At 56.4% G+C, this 14,382-nt stretch overlaps 4 protein-coding genes across 5 annotated transcripts; 2 read left to right on the forward strand and 2 right to left on the reverse strand.

The window, feature by feature from the left end:
* Window positions 1–987: 987 nt before the first annotated feature.
* Window positions 988–2,969, forward strand: H310_00911. 2 transcript variants are annotated; one of them, XM_008863874.1, is made up of 6 exons: window positions 988–1,257; window positions 1,322–1,541; window positions 1,589–1,780; window positions 1,825–1,920; window positions 1,991–2,067; window positions 2,117–2,969. In XM_008863874.1, the coding sequence occupies exons 1-6, from the start codon at window positions 1,057–1,059 to the stop codon at window positions 2,546–2,548; spliced, it is 1,218 nt and encodes a 405-aa protein (XP_008862096.1). In that variant the 5' UTR covers window positions 988–1,056; the 3' UTR covers window positions 2,549–2,969. The 2 variants fall into 2 exon arrangements, with proteins under 2 accessions (XP_008862096.1, XP_008862097.1); XM_008863875.1 differs by having other exon boundaries at window positions 1,849–1,920.
* Window positions 2,537–10,079, reverse strand: H310_00912 (hypothetical protein; the record flags this gene model as incomplete). Its single annotated transcript, XM_008863876.1, has 17 exons — window positions 2,537–2,902; window positions 2,947–3,220; window positions 3,270–3,342; window positions 3,396–3,516; window positions 3,572–4,181; window positions 4,241–4,556; window positions 4,611–4,908; window positions 4,959–5,065; window positions 5,115–5,451; window positions 5,521–6,128; window positions 6,208–7,321; window positions 7,384–8,883; window positions 8,929–9,107; window positions 9,151–9,486; window positions 9,537–9,666; window positions 9,740–9,964; window positions 10,036–10,079. 17 exons carry the CDS (start codon window positions 10,077–10,079, stop codon window positions 2,626–2,628), a joined length of 6,549 nt encoding a protein of 2,182 aa, XP_008862098.1. The 3' UTR covers window positions 2,537–2,625.
* Window positions 10,080–10,261: 182 nt separating this feature from the next.
* H310_00913 (hypothetical protein) lies at window positions 10,262–12,010 on the reverse strand (the record flags this gene model as incomplete). The annotated part of the gene is made up of 1 exon (XM_008863877.1): window positions 10,262–12,010. The coding sequence occupies one exon, from the start codon at window positions 12,008–12,010 to the stop codon at window positions 10,262–10,264; it is 1,749 nt and encodes a 582-aa protein (XP_008862099.1).
* Window positions 12,011–12,142: 132 nt separating this feature from the next.
* On the forward strand, window positions 12,143–14,186 carry H310_00914 (hypothetical protein; the record flags this gene model as incomplete). Its single annotated transcript, XM_008863878.1, has 10 exons — window positions 12,143–12,220; window positions 12,269–12,501; window positions 12,556–13,137; window positions 13,185–13,275; window positions 13,326–13,397; window positions 13,456–13,529; window positions 13,600–13,664; window positions 13,716–13,762; window positions 13,807–13,929; window positions 13,986–14,186. The coding sequence occupies 10 exons, from the start codon at window positions 12,143–12,145 to the stop codon at window positions 14,073–14,075; spliced, it is 1,455 nt and encodes a 484-aa protein (XP_008862100.1). The 3' UTR covers window positions 14,076–14,186.
* Window positions 14,187–14,382: the final 196 nt, after the last annotated feature.

Genomic DNA, 14,382 nt, shown 5'->3' on the forward strand with positions numbered 1-14,382 from the left:
GACGGAGATCGAATATCCGCCGTTTCAGCCAATCAAACCGACTCCCGACATTTTACGAACACTCGACAGCCGAGCGAAGGGACGACTCGACCGCTTCCACATTCGCCATGCGAAGGTCCGACCGCACAGTATCGTTACCTTAACGGCCGTCGCCACGATTCAGCACACTCCTGTGGACATGCATGGAACGCTGGCTCAACGGTCGCAGCATCGAGATTGAGCCAGCTAGGCCGGTGAATGCACCCGCACACGTCGGCGAGAAGTTAGCGTTGTGCACCGATGCCAACGAACTGTTGGATCGACATCCCATGGTCCATTGCGAGGGTGTTCTTGGCCGTGGAAGCCGTGAGTGGCAAAATCATCAGCCACTCGCCTTACTCCGGCATGAACCACAATTCACCCCAATGGCGATAGATTTGTTTGCTTGCACCACCTCATGACGCGAAGTTGACTCTCGATCTCGAGGTCATGTGTCGTGTGTTGAGAAATGCCGTCCTTACGACCAGTGAGACCGAGGAACGCTAAAGAGTTCGAGTTCTTGCGATATGAAAATGGACGACAAAAGCGACAACGTATTGAGATCGATCGCTTCAGCAGGTCTATCCTCGAGAGCTATCTTTCGTGCTGGCAAGAAACAGCTGGACCAAAAGCCAGTGGAGATTCCGTGCGTTGGGTGTGGGCGGCAAGGCCGCGTGATGACGTTTTGCAATGCTCCACTAGCACATGTACGTGCTCATCGAGGAAGCATCCGTGTGCTGGAGCATGGATCCGACCGGAGAGAGCGCACGAACATGCTGCAGCAATGTGCTGGGTTTCCTGGAGCGCAAGTGTCATCCGCCAATGCCATCAAGAAACATGTACTACCATATTGTACTAAGTACTACAGGAATATAACGCATCACGTTTTTACTCATGAGGGGGGGGTCAAAAAAGGAGAGACTTTGTATGGGTTGACTCAACATTATGATTTCTACCCACCCCCCATCCGAGGTGGCGGCGATTGTTGTTGAAGGCCGCTGGCCGACCAAGTGAGCCATTGACAACTTGGACGCAGTCATGGATGGCGCGGCGGTCGGAATGTCGTCCCTGCATCTCCCGGAGATCTCGACGCTCTGCGATGGGACCGCGCAAGTGTACGCAGTCGTGGCACTGGCATGCGTTGTGTCGTGGATCGTGTTTTACCGATACACCGAACAAGCCGGCAAGGTCAAGCTCGTGTTCAACGGCCAGTCAAAGCTCAACCAGTTCATCGCCACGGTACGTTCCATCATCTCCACGTCGATCACGACTTGACGGCGCATGGATCATTGATGTCGCATAGAACTGTGCGACGCTCCAATCGTCGTACCATCCGCCGTGGTGGGCCATGAGCGCCCACGTCCAAGTCTTGTTGACAGTCGTTTGGCCGCAAGCCGCAGTCAAGTATTCGCGCGAGATGCTCCGTATGCAAGATGGCGGTCACGTCGCCATCGACTGGTTGAAAGGGACGGCGACCTTGCCCGACAACGCGCCGGTTGTGTTGGTTCTCCATGGATTGACAGGTCCGACCAATTCGATAGCGCGGATCCAACGACAGATGACGTGGTAGGCTGCAGCGACGGCTATCGTTCGTTTTGCGCCGACGCACTCGAGGCAGGGTACCGCCCTGTGGTCTTTAACAAACGCGGCCACGGCGGGTCGTCCCTGTCGGTACCGCTCCTTCAGGCGTTTGGATGTGTGAAGGACATGAAGGAAGTGATCCATCACATTCAACGGCTGTTCCCGGTGGCGCCCATCGTCGGTACGTCACGATTGCTCGTCACGCTCGGCTTCCCATGCAAGCAGGTGTTGGTTTCTCGGCGGGGTCAGGGCTCCTGTGTTCGTATTTGGGTGAAACAGGCAAAGACTCCAAGCTACAAGCGGGGGTGTTTGTCTCGCCAGGTATGGTGCCGACCATCTCTCAGCGCATGTGAGCCTCTCGTTCTCAACTGTACCATCTTGGTCCTGCCAGGCTACGATTCGGTCGAGTTGTTTTGCAACGGCGGCATCCGTGCGCCGTACGACTCGATACTGACATATACGCTCAAGGTATGCGTGTTTTTTCAAGGATGTACATACGACAACTCATGTGCGGTAGAAACTTCTTCGGCAGCACGAAGACGCGTTGTCGTCGGTCGTGGACTACGCCGCCGCCATGCAAGCGCGGTCCGTGGCCGAGTTTGACCGCCACGTGTACATGGCGTTGCATGGGTACGACGACCTGGCGTCCTATTGGAAGCACAACAACCCAATGCGGGCGGTCGAGAACATTGCGGTCCCCGTGCTTTGCATCAACGCCAAAGACGACCCGGTCTGCACATATGGCCAGATCAACTGGTCCATCTTCGACATCAACCCCAACTCGATGCTCGCAATCACAACGTATGGCAGCCACTGCGGGTTTTTCGAGCTCACGTCGGGACGAAAGCTCAAGTCGTGGGCATCCAAGGCATCGCTGGACTACCTCTCCACGGCCCTCCACTATCTCCATACGTCCATCTCGTCGAGCAAAGTCAAGGAACAGCTCTGAGCCTTATTTCGAAACTATGACATGCAACCGTGCGATCGCATTCACGTCACATTCAGACCGATGGAGCGATTTCATTCCTAAAGCGACGAGTCGATCGTCCCGTTCGAGTAGAACTCGCAAGAGTACATTCGTCGCTCGTGGTCCGTCAGCATCGGGTCGTGGTTGACTTTCAAATGGAGAGGCTGGCGCGGCGCAAAGCATTTGCACCATCGAAACCACGGCCACGCCGCGTTGTCGGTGTCGTCGGCTGGATGCATGTCTGGCCGAGACACAAGGGACGGAGTCGTTTTGTTTCTGGAGGCCCGTCGAACGGGCGAGTTCTCCGGCGCCGTGTCGTGGGGTGCGTCAACATATCTACAACCAGCCTGAAGTCGAACTTTGGACTCGATGGATCGTACTCGACGTAGGGAGTGGCGTCGTCATCGTCGGTCTCGTCGTCAAAGTCATCGTCGCCACCGCTGTTGTAGTGTTCCAACTGCTTGAGGGTCGCCTCCATTTCCGCATCGAGGGCCGCCGCTTCTTCGTTGATTACTCGCGATTTGTTGACTGTGTCCTGCAGCTGCTGGGCCTTTGATCGCTCCCGGGCTTCCGCCGCACGAATATCTCCCCGAAGAGCATTCTCCTGGTCCAACTCGCCTTGGATCGCGCGTACCCACAGCTGCTTCTCCGCCCCTGACCAAGCTCAACACGTCAGCACCATGGGCAACCACTGTGAACGAACCGGTGTGCGCCTCACAGCACAGTTTGTCCTTTCGTCCAGACGTGAGCAGCATGAACGAGTGCTCCGAAACGATCTACGCATTGCATTCGTGTTCAGCGCAATGGCATGCCAACGACCACCTCGTACCCCCTCCGACGTCGACGGTTCGACTCCAACGACTTGTAAAGTGCCGAGCGGGTCGGTGCCGTTCACGGCATCTTCCTGCGAGGCAAAGTAGAGCCACAACGTGCGCAACAGCACGCAATACCTACCACGCACGAGCATGACGTTAACACACACGCCATGGCCAGCACAACACGCACCGCTTGAGCGAGCCCCGGACTGTCCCGCCATGCTTGGTCAAGTACCCTTCCATCGTCGCCCCGGCATAACTAGGCAAGGTCAAATCGCGCGTGACCAGTTGGTCGGCTTTCAGCGACGAGACCGCTGTCTGGAGCGTCTGCATCCATTGCGGCTTGTCCGCAGCGTCGTCCACGTACGCCTCGACGAATCCGTCTTCGATTGTTTCAATTCGAAACATGTTTTTCGCGCCGCCCGCCGACACACCGCCATACCAGTCCCCGACAAAAACAACTTCCCGCTTGCTCGTGGGTTTGCCTGGTGCAGTTGCAAAGTCCTCTCGCGTGTCGTACGTAGCCAGCCACGGGCCCTTGAGCACGCAATAATGTTCCTTCCATGCCGCACCAAAGTGCGACCGACGAAGATGGACGAACCCTTCCAGAAAAATCTCGCTGCTTGGCTGCGACTGCAGCGACGCCTGACGGGTCAAGATATCACGCAACGTCTGCTCCGCGACCGCTTCGTCGCACGCTGTTTTCAGTGCTCGAATCCACCGCTCTTTGTCCGATGCATTCGCGGCCACAAATTGGATCGACCCCGTCACGCCTCGAAAGACAGCGTCCACTTGGAAGCCTAACGAGGACGACGACGTCTTGCGTGGCAACGTGGAGCGCACGACAAGCTGTGCTTACCACATAGAGAGCCGCCCCAATCGGACACGGACAGGACTTTCAAGCTGGTTTCGTCCCCTTCGTTGCCCGGTTCGATGTGCGGACAATTGTTGCTGTCGTCGATGCGGTTTGACGCGTCGGTCTTGGTCGGAAACCACCGCAGCATGTCGTGCACCAGCACATAGTATCGGGTCGGATCCCGTGCCACGTGGAGGAATGCGTCTTGCACTCGCTGCAACATGCCTTCCATGGACGAGTGGGGGACCACAAAGCCCAGTCGCGGATTCGACAACGTGCGGCTGGCACCAACCGTTGCCGCGTGCAGCGCGAGTTCCGCCTACAACCCAACGACGTTTTCCTCCCTCGACGGATGCGGGTCCTTGCAACCAACCTCTTGTTCTTGTAATATCGTGCGACCGCGACTGTCGTTGAGAGCGCTGTGGATGGCAGCCACCCACACGTGCCGATCGTTGGTGTCTGGTGGGGCAAAGTGCCACGTTGACGTAGTCGACGTCGGCGAACTCGCGACTTGGCCTTGAAGGTAAAAATCCTTTTCGTGGCCGCCGGTGGCTTGCGATTCAAACAGCGACTTCACCTGGACGGCCATGATTTGCATCGCCACGTCGCCCGCACGTGCTCTTGTTTCATCCGAGTACCCGATCAAGCGGTCCTGGTGGAGCATGAAATACCTATCCCGCACACCGCGTCACGTCCCTTCACGGATCTCTTCGATGCATACCCCTCTTGCGCATCCGTCCACTTGCCATGGACTTGCGTTCGGTACATCATGTACCCCTGTACGGAAGACGCTTGGAACTCAGCCGCACACGACGACACGTCCTGGAGCTACGAGTGCATTCCGTCAAGCCAAGGCAACGAGAGGCGACCCGCCTACTTCAATCGCTTGGTCTTGCATCAAGTCATCCCCTGCCTTATGCTTGAGAGCGGCGGCCACTTGCCGTTGCCAGTTGTCCTTGATCTCGACCGAGTCGGCGACGCACCGCAGGACGACCGAACTCCACTCGCTTCGACAATCGAGCTGAAAGGACTGGCTCGGAGCCGTTGCCGACGGCCATGCCGCCATGGCCACCACGTCGTAGCACACGGCCGGCTGCAAGGCGTCGGGTGTCTTGAACACTTTGATTTCCAAGTCTTCCAGGACAACATACCGTCGAACGAGCTTTCCGTTTGCTTCGATCGACAGAAAGCTCGACAGCACGTTGCCTCCATCCCTAATCCCGCCACCATCCCCGCCATGAGTTGCCAAGTCATCATTCGTCCATCCCGATGGGGAGACCTACGCTGGGACCGAATGCAACAGGCCGCGCATATTCGCCTTGTCCAGAGCTGCCTGAAGCGCGTCCATCCACCGGGTCGTGTCGGCGGGCGTCGCACCAAGCAAGTACACGGGCTTTCCTTCCGCGGTGTCGACAACGAACCCTTCAAATTGTCCCTTCCACGGCGCGACAGCCAAGCACGTGATATTCAATTGCGGCTGCAGTTGCCCCGTCTTGTAGCTTTCTCGGTCGGCATAACATTGCAAGGTGGTGTCTGCAAGGACCCCGTAAAGGGGCTGACTCATCTGCCCGTCCGACGACGTCAGCGCCACGGCCGCTTCAAAGCCCTGTGGAACGTGCGTTGTCCCCAACAGCCCCGTCACGTCCGGGTCGATCGACATGTGCGTGCCATATTTCTTGTCGAGCATTTTGAGCACGTCGATGTCGAACCCATGCGAGAGCTCGAGCACGCCGTTCAGCTCGTCGACAAAGTGTTGGCTCACGTGGCTGTACGACTGGAGGATCTTGTCGCGGATGGCTTTGGTCGCGTCGCTGTGGAGCGCCCCCGACGCCTTGCGAGCCGCCAAACGCTGGAGCGCAAGGCCATGTTGAATCGCGCTCATCCAATGCACCTACACGAATTCGTCACGATTTGCACATGCTGAAAGAAGAATCCACTTGGCTTTCCCATATTGCGCCGCACGTACGAACCTTGGTATCGTCCGAGTCAAATGCGACAAAGTACGTGCGGTGGGTGGCCGTGACCAGCTCCAACCCAAAGCGAAATTTGTCGTGTGTGCTTCCCGACCAGTCTGCCACGGCCGCTAGCTCTTTCGGCGGATGGCTCACGGTTTTGGCAACGGCGTCTTCTTTGGTGTCGTACACGTGCAGTACATGGCCCAAGAGGACGCCGTAGAACTTGGCCATGGACGGCATCTCGTAGCCCTTTTTCATAAAATACCCTTGCATGAGGGGCTCGTCCGCGGTGGAGGTCGTGGCCGATAATGCCGACGCGTTGGGGACGAGCGCAAGAACTTGCGGGTCTGCCGCTAGATTCGTGTGGTACACGGCGTCGATTTTGACGAGCAAGTCCATCTCCCGCCCAGCAAACGCGTCGAGTAAGAGCGGGACGTCGGCGACTTTGGCCGGGTTCGTCCTGCCATAGAACCCCACGAGGTACTTTGCCAGGGGAGACTCGTTGAGTGAGGTCGTGTGGTGTGTTGCGATCGCCACGTGGCACGCCGAGAGCCACGTGTGAAACTCGACTTCCGTCGGGAGCTGGGCAAACACTTTCGTCCCTGTCGCCGTGTCGATGTACATGCTAAACTGACCGTCGCCCATGGAGACGTTGTCGATTTGCCACGGGCCAAGCAAAACTTGGGTCATGTCTACGCCAGCGTAGCATGCAAACGTCGCCCCTTCGACGACGCAGTAGCACTTTTTCAGCTGCGGCATCGTTGGCGCGCACTTGACCATGACAAACCCCGATTTTTTGTGCCGGGGGACAGATCCATCGCAAGCCAAGCTCGCTCGCCACGTTGAAGCTGCCACGGACACCCCAAGCGCGTCGGACGAGTACGCCGACATGGCGGTGCACAATTTGTTCATGCGGTCGTCACCAACCAAGTTGGTCCCGTACATCTTGTCTAGAGACGCCAGGAGCAAGTGCTCTTTGCCTCGAAAATGCATCAAGAGGGCTTCAATGCTCGCAAGACCATCGGGATTGTGTGCCTCATAATACGCCACGACGAGCTGTTTGAATTCGGCGCTTTCGGGACTGCAGTCGTCCAGTACAGGGGAGTCCAGAATCTCTTGCAGCGTTGTGCTAGGCACAGATCCAACCGTCATGACATTTTTTGGGCCTCTGAAAGCCAAGGTGAAAAGTACCTTTCGCTCAATTTGAGCGTGACGCGTTGCCGATGCGCTCGGGCGTACTCGATGCCGAGGTGCATTACTCGAATCCAGTGGTCGCGCTGGCCACTCGACGACGTGTCGTATGTTCGCTTGGCGCCGGAGGGGTCCGTGACTTGGAGCTTGAGCGGCTGATCTGGCACCGAGTCCGCCGCCACAAAAACGAGCGTCTCCGTGGGATGGTCTGGCTCGGTGAGGGCTTCGATGCGGGTCGTAAAGTGAAGAAGCTTGTTGCCCAAAAGCACAGCGTACACTTTCACCTTGGTCGTCGTGAGCAGTGCCGGCACGTCGTAGTGCAAGATGCCTTCCAGATGCGGCAACAGACCGTCCGTCTCGATCGCGCTGTCGTCAGCGAGTTTCGTGGCGTGGTATTTCATGAGCTTCGCCACGAGGGACGCGTGGTCTTTGGCTAACGTCGTGCTGTAGGCATCGTCGAGGTGCTTGAGCAGTTCGCCTTCACGTCCCTGAAACAACTTTGTCATCATGTACACATCGTCGTGCTTGGCCGAGTTGTGTTGGTGAAAGTAGTCGGTCAAGATCGTTTCAAACTCGAGGACGGCGCGAGCATGGTCTGTCAGCGGCACCTTGGATTCGTCCGCAACATGGTGAAATGAATCGAGGGAACCAGCAGCGCGGACGTTCGCGGCGTGGTGGCCGATGGCCGTACGAAGCCCCTTCATCCAACGCTCCTTTTCCGCGGCGCTGGCGGCGCTGCAATGGATATGCGCGTGATGCGCCGTATCGATTTGAAACGCGTGGGGGTACGTCATCAAGAGCAGGCGCCCGTCCCAGTCGGCCACACGCACTACTTCCGAACACGGCACAGTCGTTGTGTCGGGAGACAGCGGGTCGCTGCCCGTCTCTGCCTTCGCCGCAACGTACTGCTCATGGCTGTCAAAAAAGAAAATGTGAATGCCGACCACGACACAATACTTGCGCTTCATCGCCGGGACGAAGTGGCCTTGCTTCACCAAACTGCCCTCTACAACCACAACGTCTGCTTTGTTCGAGGCGACATCTTTGTCCTTTTGGAGCGACGGGGGAAATGGACTGTCCAAACGGCCGGCGTCCGATGTCGCAAAGAAGCTCATGCGATGCGTGTGCGCGGGAGGCGACGTCAAGTCGAACGAGTCGCGCCGTGTCTTGGCATCGCGGGCACGCTCTGGCGACATGGGGATCATTGTCGCACCCGTGAGAATGGCGACGCTCCACGTCGACACTTCGTTCGCCACACTCGCGCTCACGTGGAGCTCTTTGCCTTCGACGGTTGGAATTGCAAACGCATTCGGGTACGTTGTGAGCCCGACTTTGCCGCTCCAGTCCTTGATCGGTCCCGCGACGTGGACAACCCCCAGCGGTGACCGGATGTGTTGGATGTAGTCGTCTGCATTCTTGTACCAGCACAACGTCTTCCCGAACAAAACAAAGTACTTTCGATGCATTTGGGGCCGCAGCGTATTTTGGACCTTCAAGTACCTACATCTCGATTGTGACTCGTCGAAGGCAAAGAGCAGCATGCACCCTTGGGCCAGCGAATCGACATGGGAATGACTTGACGTCCACGACGCCAGGCGCAACTTCACTTTGACTTTGGCCGTTTGTGCCGTGTGGAGCGCTCCAGTTGCTTCTTGGATCGTCTGCTCGGCATTCTGCTTCATCGCCGCCACGTCTGCGACTGCGGCGGCAATCGTTCCTTCCAGCTGAATCATCGTCACTCGTACGTTCGGTTCAGAGTGCAATTACCGCAGTCATTTCATCCTGGATGTCGTGGAGGGCCTTTTGCAGCGTTGTGACCACGTTCATCTCTACTTCGTACATTGCGGAGAGAGTGGCCGCGTCCTTCTTCAGCGCGTCCGACACTCGACTGGGTTGTGCGGCATGGCGCAGGATATCGTCGTGCGCAACGTGCTTGGCCGCCTGGGCCTTTTCCATCGTTTCGTTCGCTTTGCGCTCGGCATCGTGCAATTCGTCCGTGGTCCCTTGAAGTTTTTGACTCAATACAACTTGTTTTTCCTTGAGCATTTTGACATGTTCTTCGCCGCCGCGGATCGCGCGAGATGCGTCTTCGGCGCGCTTGACCTGCGACCGACGGGTTAGGATCCGCAATGGGTGGAACGGGCGAGACGTACTGCTTCTGCCGCGATGGATGCGGTGTCGCGCTCTTCCTTGACTTCCGAATTCAAGTCTCTTTGGGCGTCGATGATTTCATCTGCCACGATTCGATATGGCTCTTCAAGCGACGACTGAATCGCATGAATCCTGGCATGACGCGTTGAAAATCAGGTATCGATTCGTCGTCGTCTCGTCAGTGACTCCCGCGGGGTGTACGCACCATTCCTTTTGAAGCAAAGCCGAGTCGACGCTGCACTGGTACGATTTGCCCCCGAGAGCGACGAGGACGAACCCGTGGTCGTAGTGCTTGAACGTAGACCGCCCGTCCCAGAGCTGGACTTGCGTAATTTCAATCACTTTGTGCGGAGCGTGGCCTCGGTCGAACTCGTGCTCGGACCCGTACACTGACAGCATGGACCCTTCCAGAACACAGAACACACGTTTCCTGTCGAGAGGGGGGAGATATCATAAGGTCCATGTCGTGACTCTAGCTGCACGGAGCAGTGCCGGACGTACATGGTGGGGAGCGTGTACCCTCGCTTCCACATGAGCCCCTTCATGTTCCTTCCCAGTCGTCCAAGACAGGAATCGTGTCGTCCAGAAAAGGCGAGCGCCGACAAAATCCAAACGACTCCCGTTGTGTCGTTTCAAGATATTTTGACCGTTACAAAACGACAAGCCATCATCGATGGAGGTGGAAGTCGCAGCAGGTCTTGGGCAGTGCGCACATGCAGAATGCATCTTAAGTCACCACGACATCTTTCTCTCCATGAATGATGTTGGCTGGGTACACTCCCAAGGCCGCGTGCTCTGCGAATTGCCAGTCCAGAGCGTCCCCCGTCGTACTGGCATGCGATAGCACGAGCACAGACGCCGTGGTTTCCGCCATGTCCACCAGGACCTGACGCGCAAAGAATTCGTCATACATCGCTCCTTGCCGCAGTCGATCGTCGAGCAAGGCGTGGACTCGTTTTTGAACGGCCGTCTTGGACTTGGATGGCGGTACGACCTCCAGCTGGCTCTCGACGAATGCTTTCCAAGCGAACCGGTACTTTGCGTCGTTACTGGTGAGCAACTTGCGCAAGTCGAGCGCCAAAACGTTGGTCGTGCCTTCCCAGATCGTCTGGGCTTGGCAATCTCGCAGCAGTCGGGCAAGCCCGACGTCTTCCATGTACCCTGCGCCGCCCAAGGCTTCGAGGCATTCCCCGATGCCAGACAAGCTCGCTTTTGAACACCACGCCTTCACTAGCGGTGTTAGAACCCGCAGCAACGACGCTGCCGACTCATCCGCACTAGTGTCACCCCCACAGTTCATGGCTTCATGTCGGCCCAAGATGGCCACCGTGTGAAATACAAGATGTAAACAAAGGCGATATGACGTGTGAAGGTCCCACAGCGTCTTTTTGTGCAAAGGAAGGTCGGCCAGCTGACGTCCGAAGGCCGCTCGCTTGGTCGCATACGAATCGGCGATGGCAAGAGCGCGACGGAAGAACGACACAGCGTTGACTGCCGTGTGGACCCGCGTGATGTTGAGCATGGTGGCGATGGTGGCCACTCCACGCCCTGGCGTTCCAATGAGTTCCGCATCCATGCCGTATAGCTCAAGCTCGGCCGTCGGCAATGCGCGGGTACCAAGCTTGGGTTTCAGGCGTTGAATACGAATTCCGTTGAGTTGGGATTTCGCCGAGTCCTGGTGGATGCGGGCAAAGAAGAGGGACAGTTTCGGAGAATCTGGGATGCGAGCAAGGAGGAGAGCCATCTCGGAGTCGGTGGCGCTGGAGAACCACTTGAATCCATGCAATCGATATCGACCGCTGTCTTGATGAGGAATTGCAATGGTTTCTATACGAGACACGTCGCTCCCCCCTGTTCGCTCGGTCATCCACTGGCCGGACGTCCAAGCATGGGATGGGTCGCGGGAAAGCAATCGCTTATAAGCATGCTCAAGTGTCCGAGACTTCGTTGGCAATCCTTGGATGAGTCGAGCTGCTCCGTCTGCCATCGCCAACGGACACGTGAACACGGCACTGGATGGAGCGAAGAGGTAGAGCTTTGCAAATTGAAACACTCGCGCATATTCGCCGTGCGATCGATCGTAAGCAAGGGCAATGAGTCCTTCTTCAGCTGCAATTCTCTTCATAGTTTTCCAACCTTGTGCCATCACTAGACGGTCAACACGACGGCCCCATGCATCCGTGGCAACATGTTCTGGAATGTTTGTTTCTGCGTCATTGCAGGCTTCCAGTATGTCAGGTGCGACAACTCGCGCTCCAAAACGATGTAGTTCCGCGTCGGCGTGCATCACGTCACGGACGTGTTGAGGGATTAACCGCCGGACCAATGACACCAGTGCTCTGTCGTCATCGTACTGGTTCCCGAGCTGAGGGGGGTCCTGAAAGAAGCCTGTGGTGGCCGAAGACAGTTGTCGTGACGACGCAGACTTCCCGTGGAGGGTGCCGACGCGAGCAGACCAGCGCCAACGTAGCAGCATGCTGGAAAAAAGATTGGCGCAATTGAAGTTCGCAAGGATATTGGTCAAATCTATAGACAAGCTATTTCGACCAGTTTATCCTAATAGAAGGGCAAAAAATGCATATTTTTCGGTGATTGAATTTGCGCCAACATGAGCGACAGCGACAGCGAGATCGACAGCATGCTTCACGCGTTGGGACTCCCGCCTTCGCAGAGAAGCACCGGATCGGTACGGGTTGGAGCATTAGCTCGTCGAGAAGACTGCATGTGTGTGTAGGCATCATCGTCGCAACCAACTAGTACTAGTTGCCGCGCACCACTGTTACCACGACAGCCAATACCGGATTCATCCATTGTCGACCTATCCGAGACGTCTCCATTGACAAAACGATCCAAAGTTCGTTCGAGCCCGATCCTCGCCCCTGCCGCCAATGTCTACTCTGCTCCTCCCGTTTGTGATGTGATTGAACTCACAAGCGACAGCGAGCCCGACACTCATCGACACACGCGGTTGACGCGAATATTTGTGTGATTCCTGTCTCTCATAACTCGAAACTTTGGTAGATCGCCAAGTCCTTCGAATCCCGTGGATGTCTCCATTATAAGCATCAATACGAACTCGGACGAGGAAGAGCCCAATGCCTTGCTCCACAATGACGACGACATCCTTCCGTACGAGGACGAGGATTACTTCAATGCGATGCAGCAAGGAACACTGACATACAGCCCTACGTCCGACATTTCGATGGCTCTGCCTCCTTCAACACCATCCACATCTCTAGTGACCCCAGACCCGGTTACTACCCGACCATCACCACCACGACCTGTCCCACCTTCGCGACCTCGAAAGCGTTCCAAACCGGTGCTCTATGTCGCACTGGAAGCTTCGTGGAGTGAATCGGAAGCTGCAGTGAAGTTCAAAGAGGCACTGGCTTCCCATACACCGAAACCCATCCCACTCGTCCCTGCCATTCAGTGTGACGTATCATCCGTCGTGCTCTGGGATCATGCTGCTACGTTGGGCGCTTCAAATGAGCCGATCTTGACGCGAGTGCCCATGGCATGCCGAGTGTTTCCAGCGTTGGACTTCCTCGCAGCCATAGACGCGCAATACGCCCCCATTTACGACGTGATAGGTCAGCTTCGGCAAGTTCTACCATGAGTTTGGTGAGGTGGCTCATGGCCGTGTGTAGGAATGTGCTCAACGACTCGACTGCGCGGATCTTTCTTGTCGTGGAAGGTATGGACAAGGCCCTAATTGCAGAGCAACGCAAGCAACGAAAGGTGGGTAGTTGCTTGGAATCTCGTCCATATTCCAACGAGTTGTCTGTCAGACGCCGCTGACGTTTGCGCACGTCCAACACGCATGCGTGCATTTGTTCATGAATTCTTTCTGCCACATCAAGGTACGGTCGTTTCTCGCCGACGCGTTTGCCCTGATGGCCCATTCGAACGCCCTCCCAGTTCACTACCGACGTCAACGATACCGCGCAATACTTGTACTCTCTCACAAGAGAAATCGGCCTGCTTCCACAAGCGTACGTTGCTGGCCATGCAGGTCACGACCTTCTCTTGCCAGACACTCACATGGACTGTGATCACGTGCAGGGACGAGGTGGACTTTTTGACGCATGTTGGTCGACTCACTTCGCTTCGCGCGACCCCAGATGGAGGTAAGGCCTGAAGGAATGGCGCCACGGTGTTAATGCAGTTTGGATGTTCAGACACTTCCAACGAGCTGACTAATACGTGGCTGCGCATGCTCCAAATGGTACGGTGGCTAAGATGTGTGCATCTCATCGTGCGAGTACGCAGGTCCCAGGAATGAGCGAAGAACGAGCTCAACGAGTCGTGGGGTTTTATCCAACGATGCAGTCGCTGCTACAAATATATCACAACCCGGCGCTACCAGTCGAGGCAAAGGAAGTCGTCCTTGCGGTGTGTTTCTCTGCAAAACCATTGTCATCGTCCGACAACGTGAGCTTGCGTTCCAGGAGAAAATCAATGCCAACTCGATCGAAATCGTACTCTCCAAGCGAATATACACCGTGTTCACATGCACGGACCCCAATCGTGTCGTGTAAAGCCTCATACAAACGTCACTCTCGAACGTTCTCGAAGACACAATGCCTCGTTTGCGTCCGCACATCAGACACAGAAAAATTCGACCCCATCGCACCAAGTTGCGTCGTCGGTTGTTTCCTTGTCCCAACTCCTAGGCGAAGCTTTCGCCACGTCGTTCGGCTTCGTCCGCCCTGCCACATCCGCTCCGTCGTTGTTTCTCTGTTCGCGAACATCGCGTCAGCGCGCATGGCCGTTTTTCCCATTTTTCATCCGTTTTTTGCGACTACATATATTTTTCAAGTACATGCAAATCCTTTAAAAATAATA

The sequence above is a fragment of the Aphanomyces invadans genome (assembly GCF_000520115.1).
Source record: "Aphanomyces invadans strain NJM9701 unplaced genomic scaffold supercont1.2, whole genome shotgun sequence".
NCBI classification, from domain to species: domain Eukaryota; phylum Oomycota; class Saprolegniomycetes; order Saprolegniales; family Verrucalvaceae; genus Aphanomyces; species Aphanomyces invadans.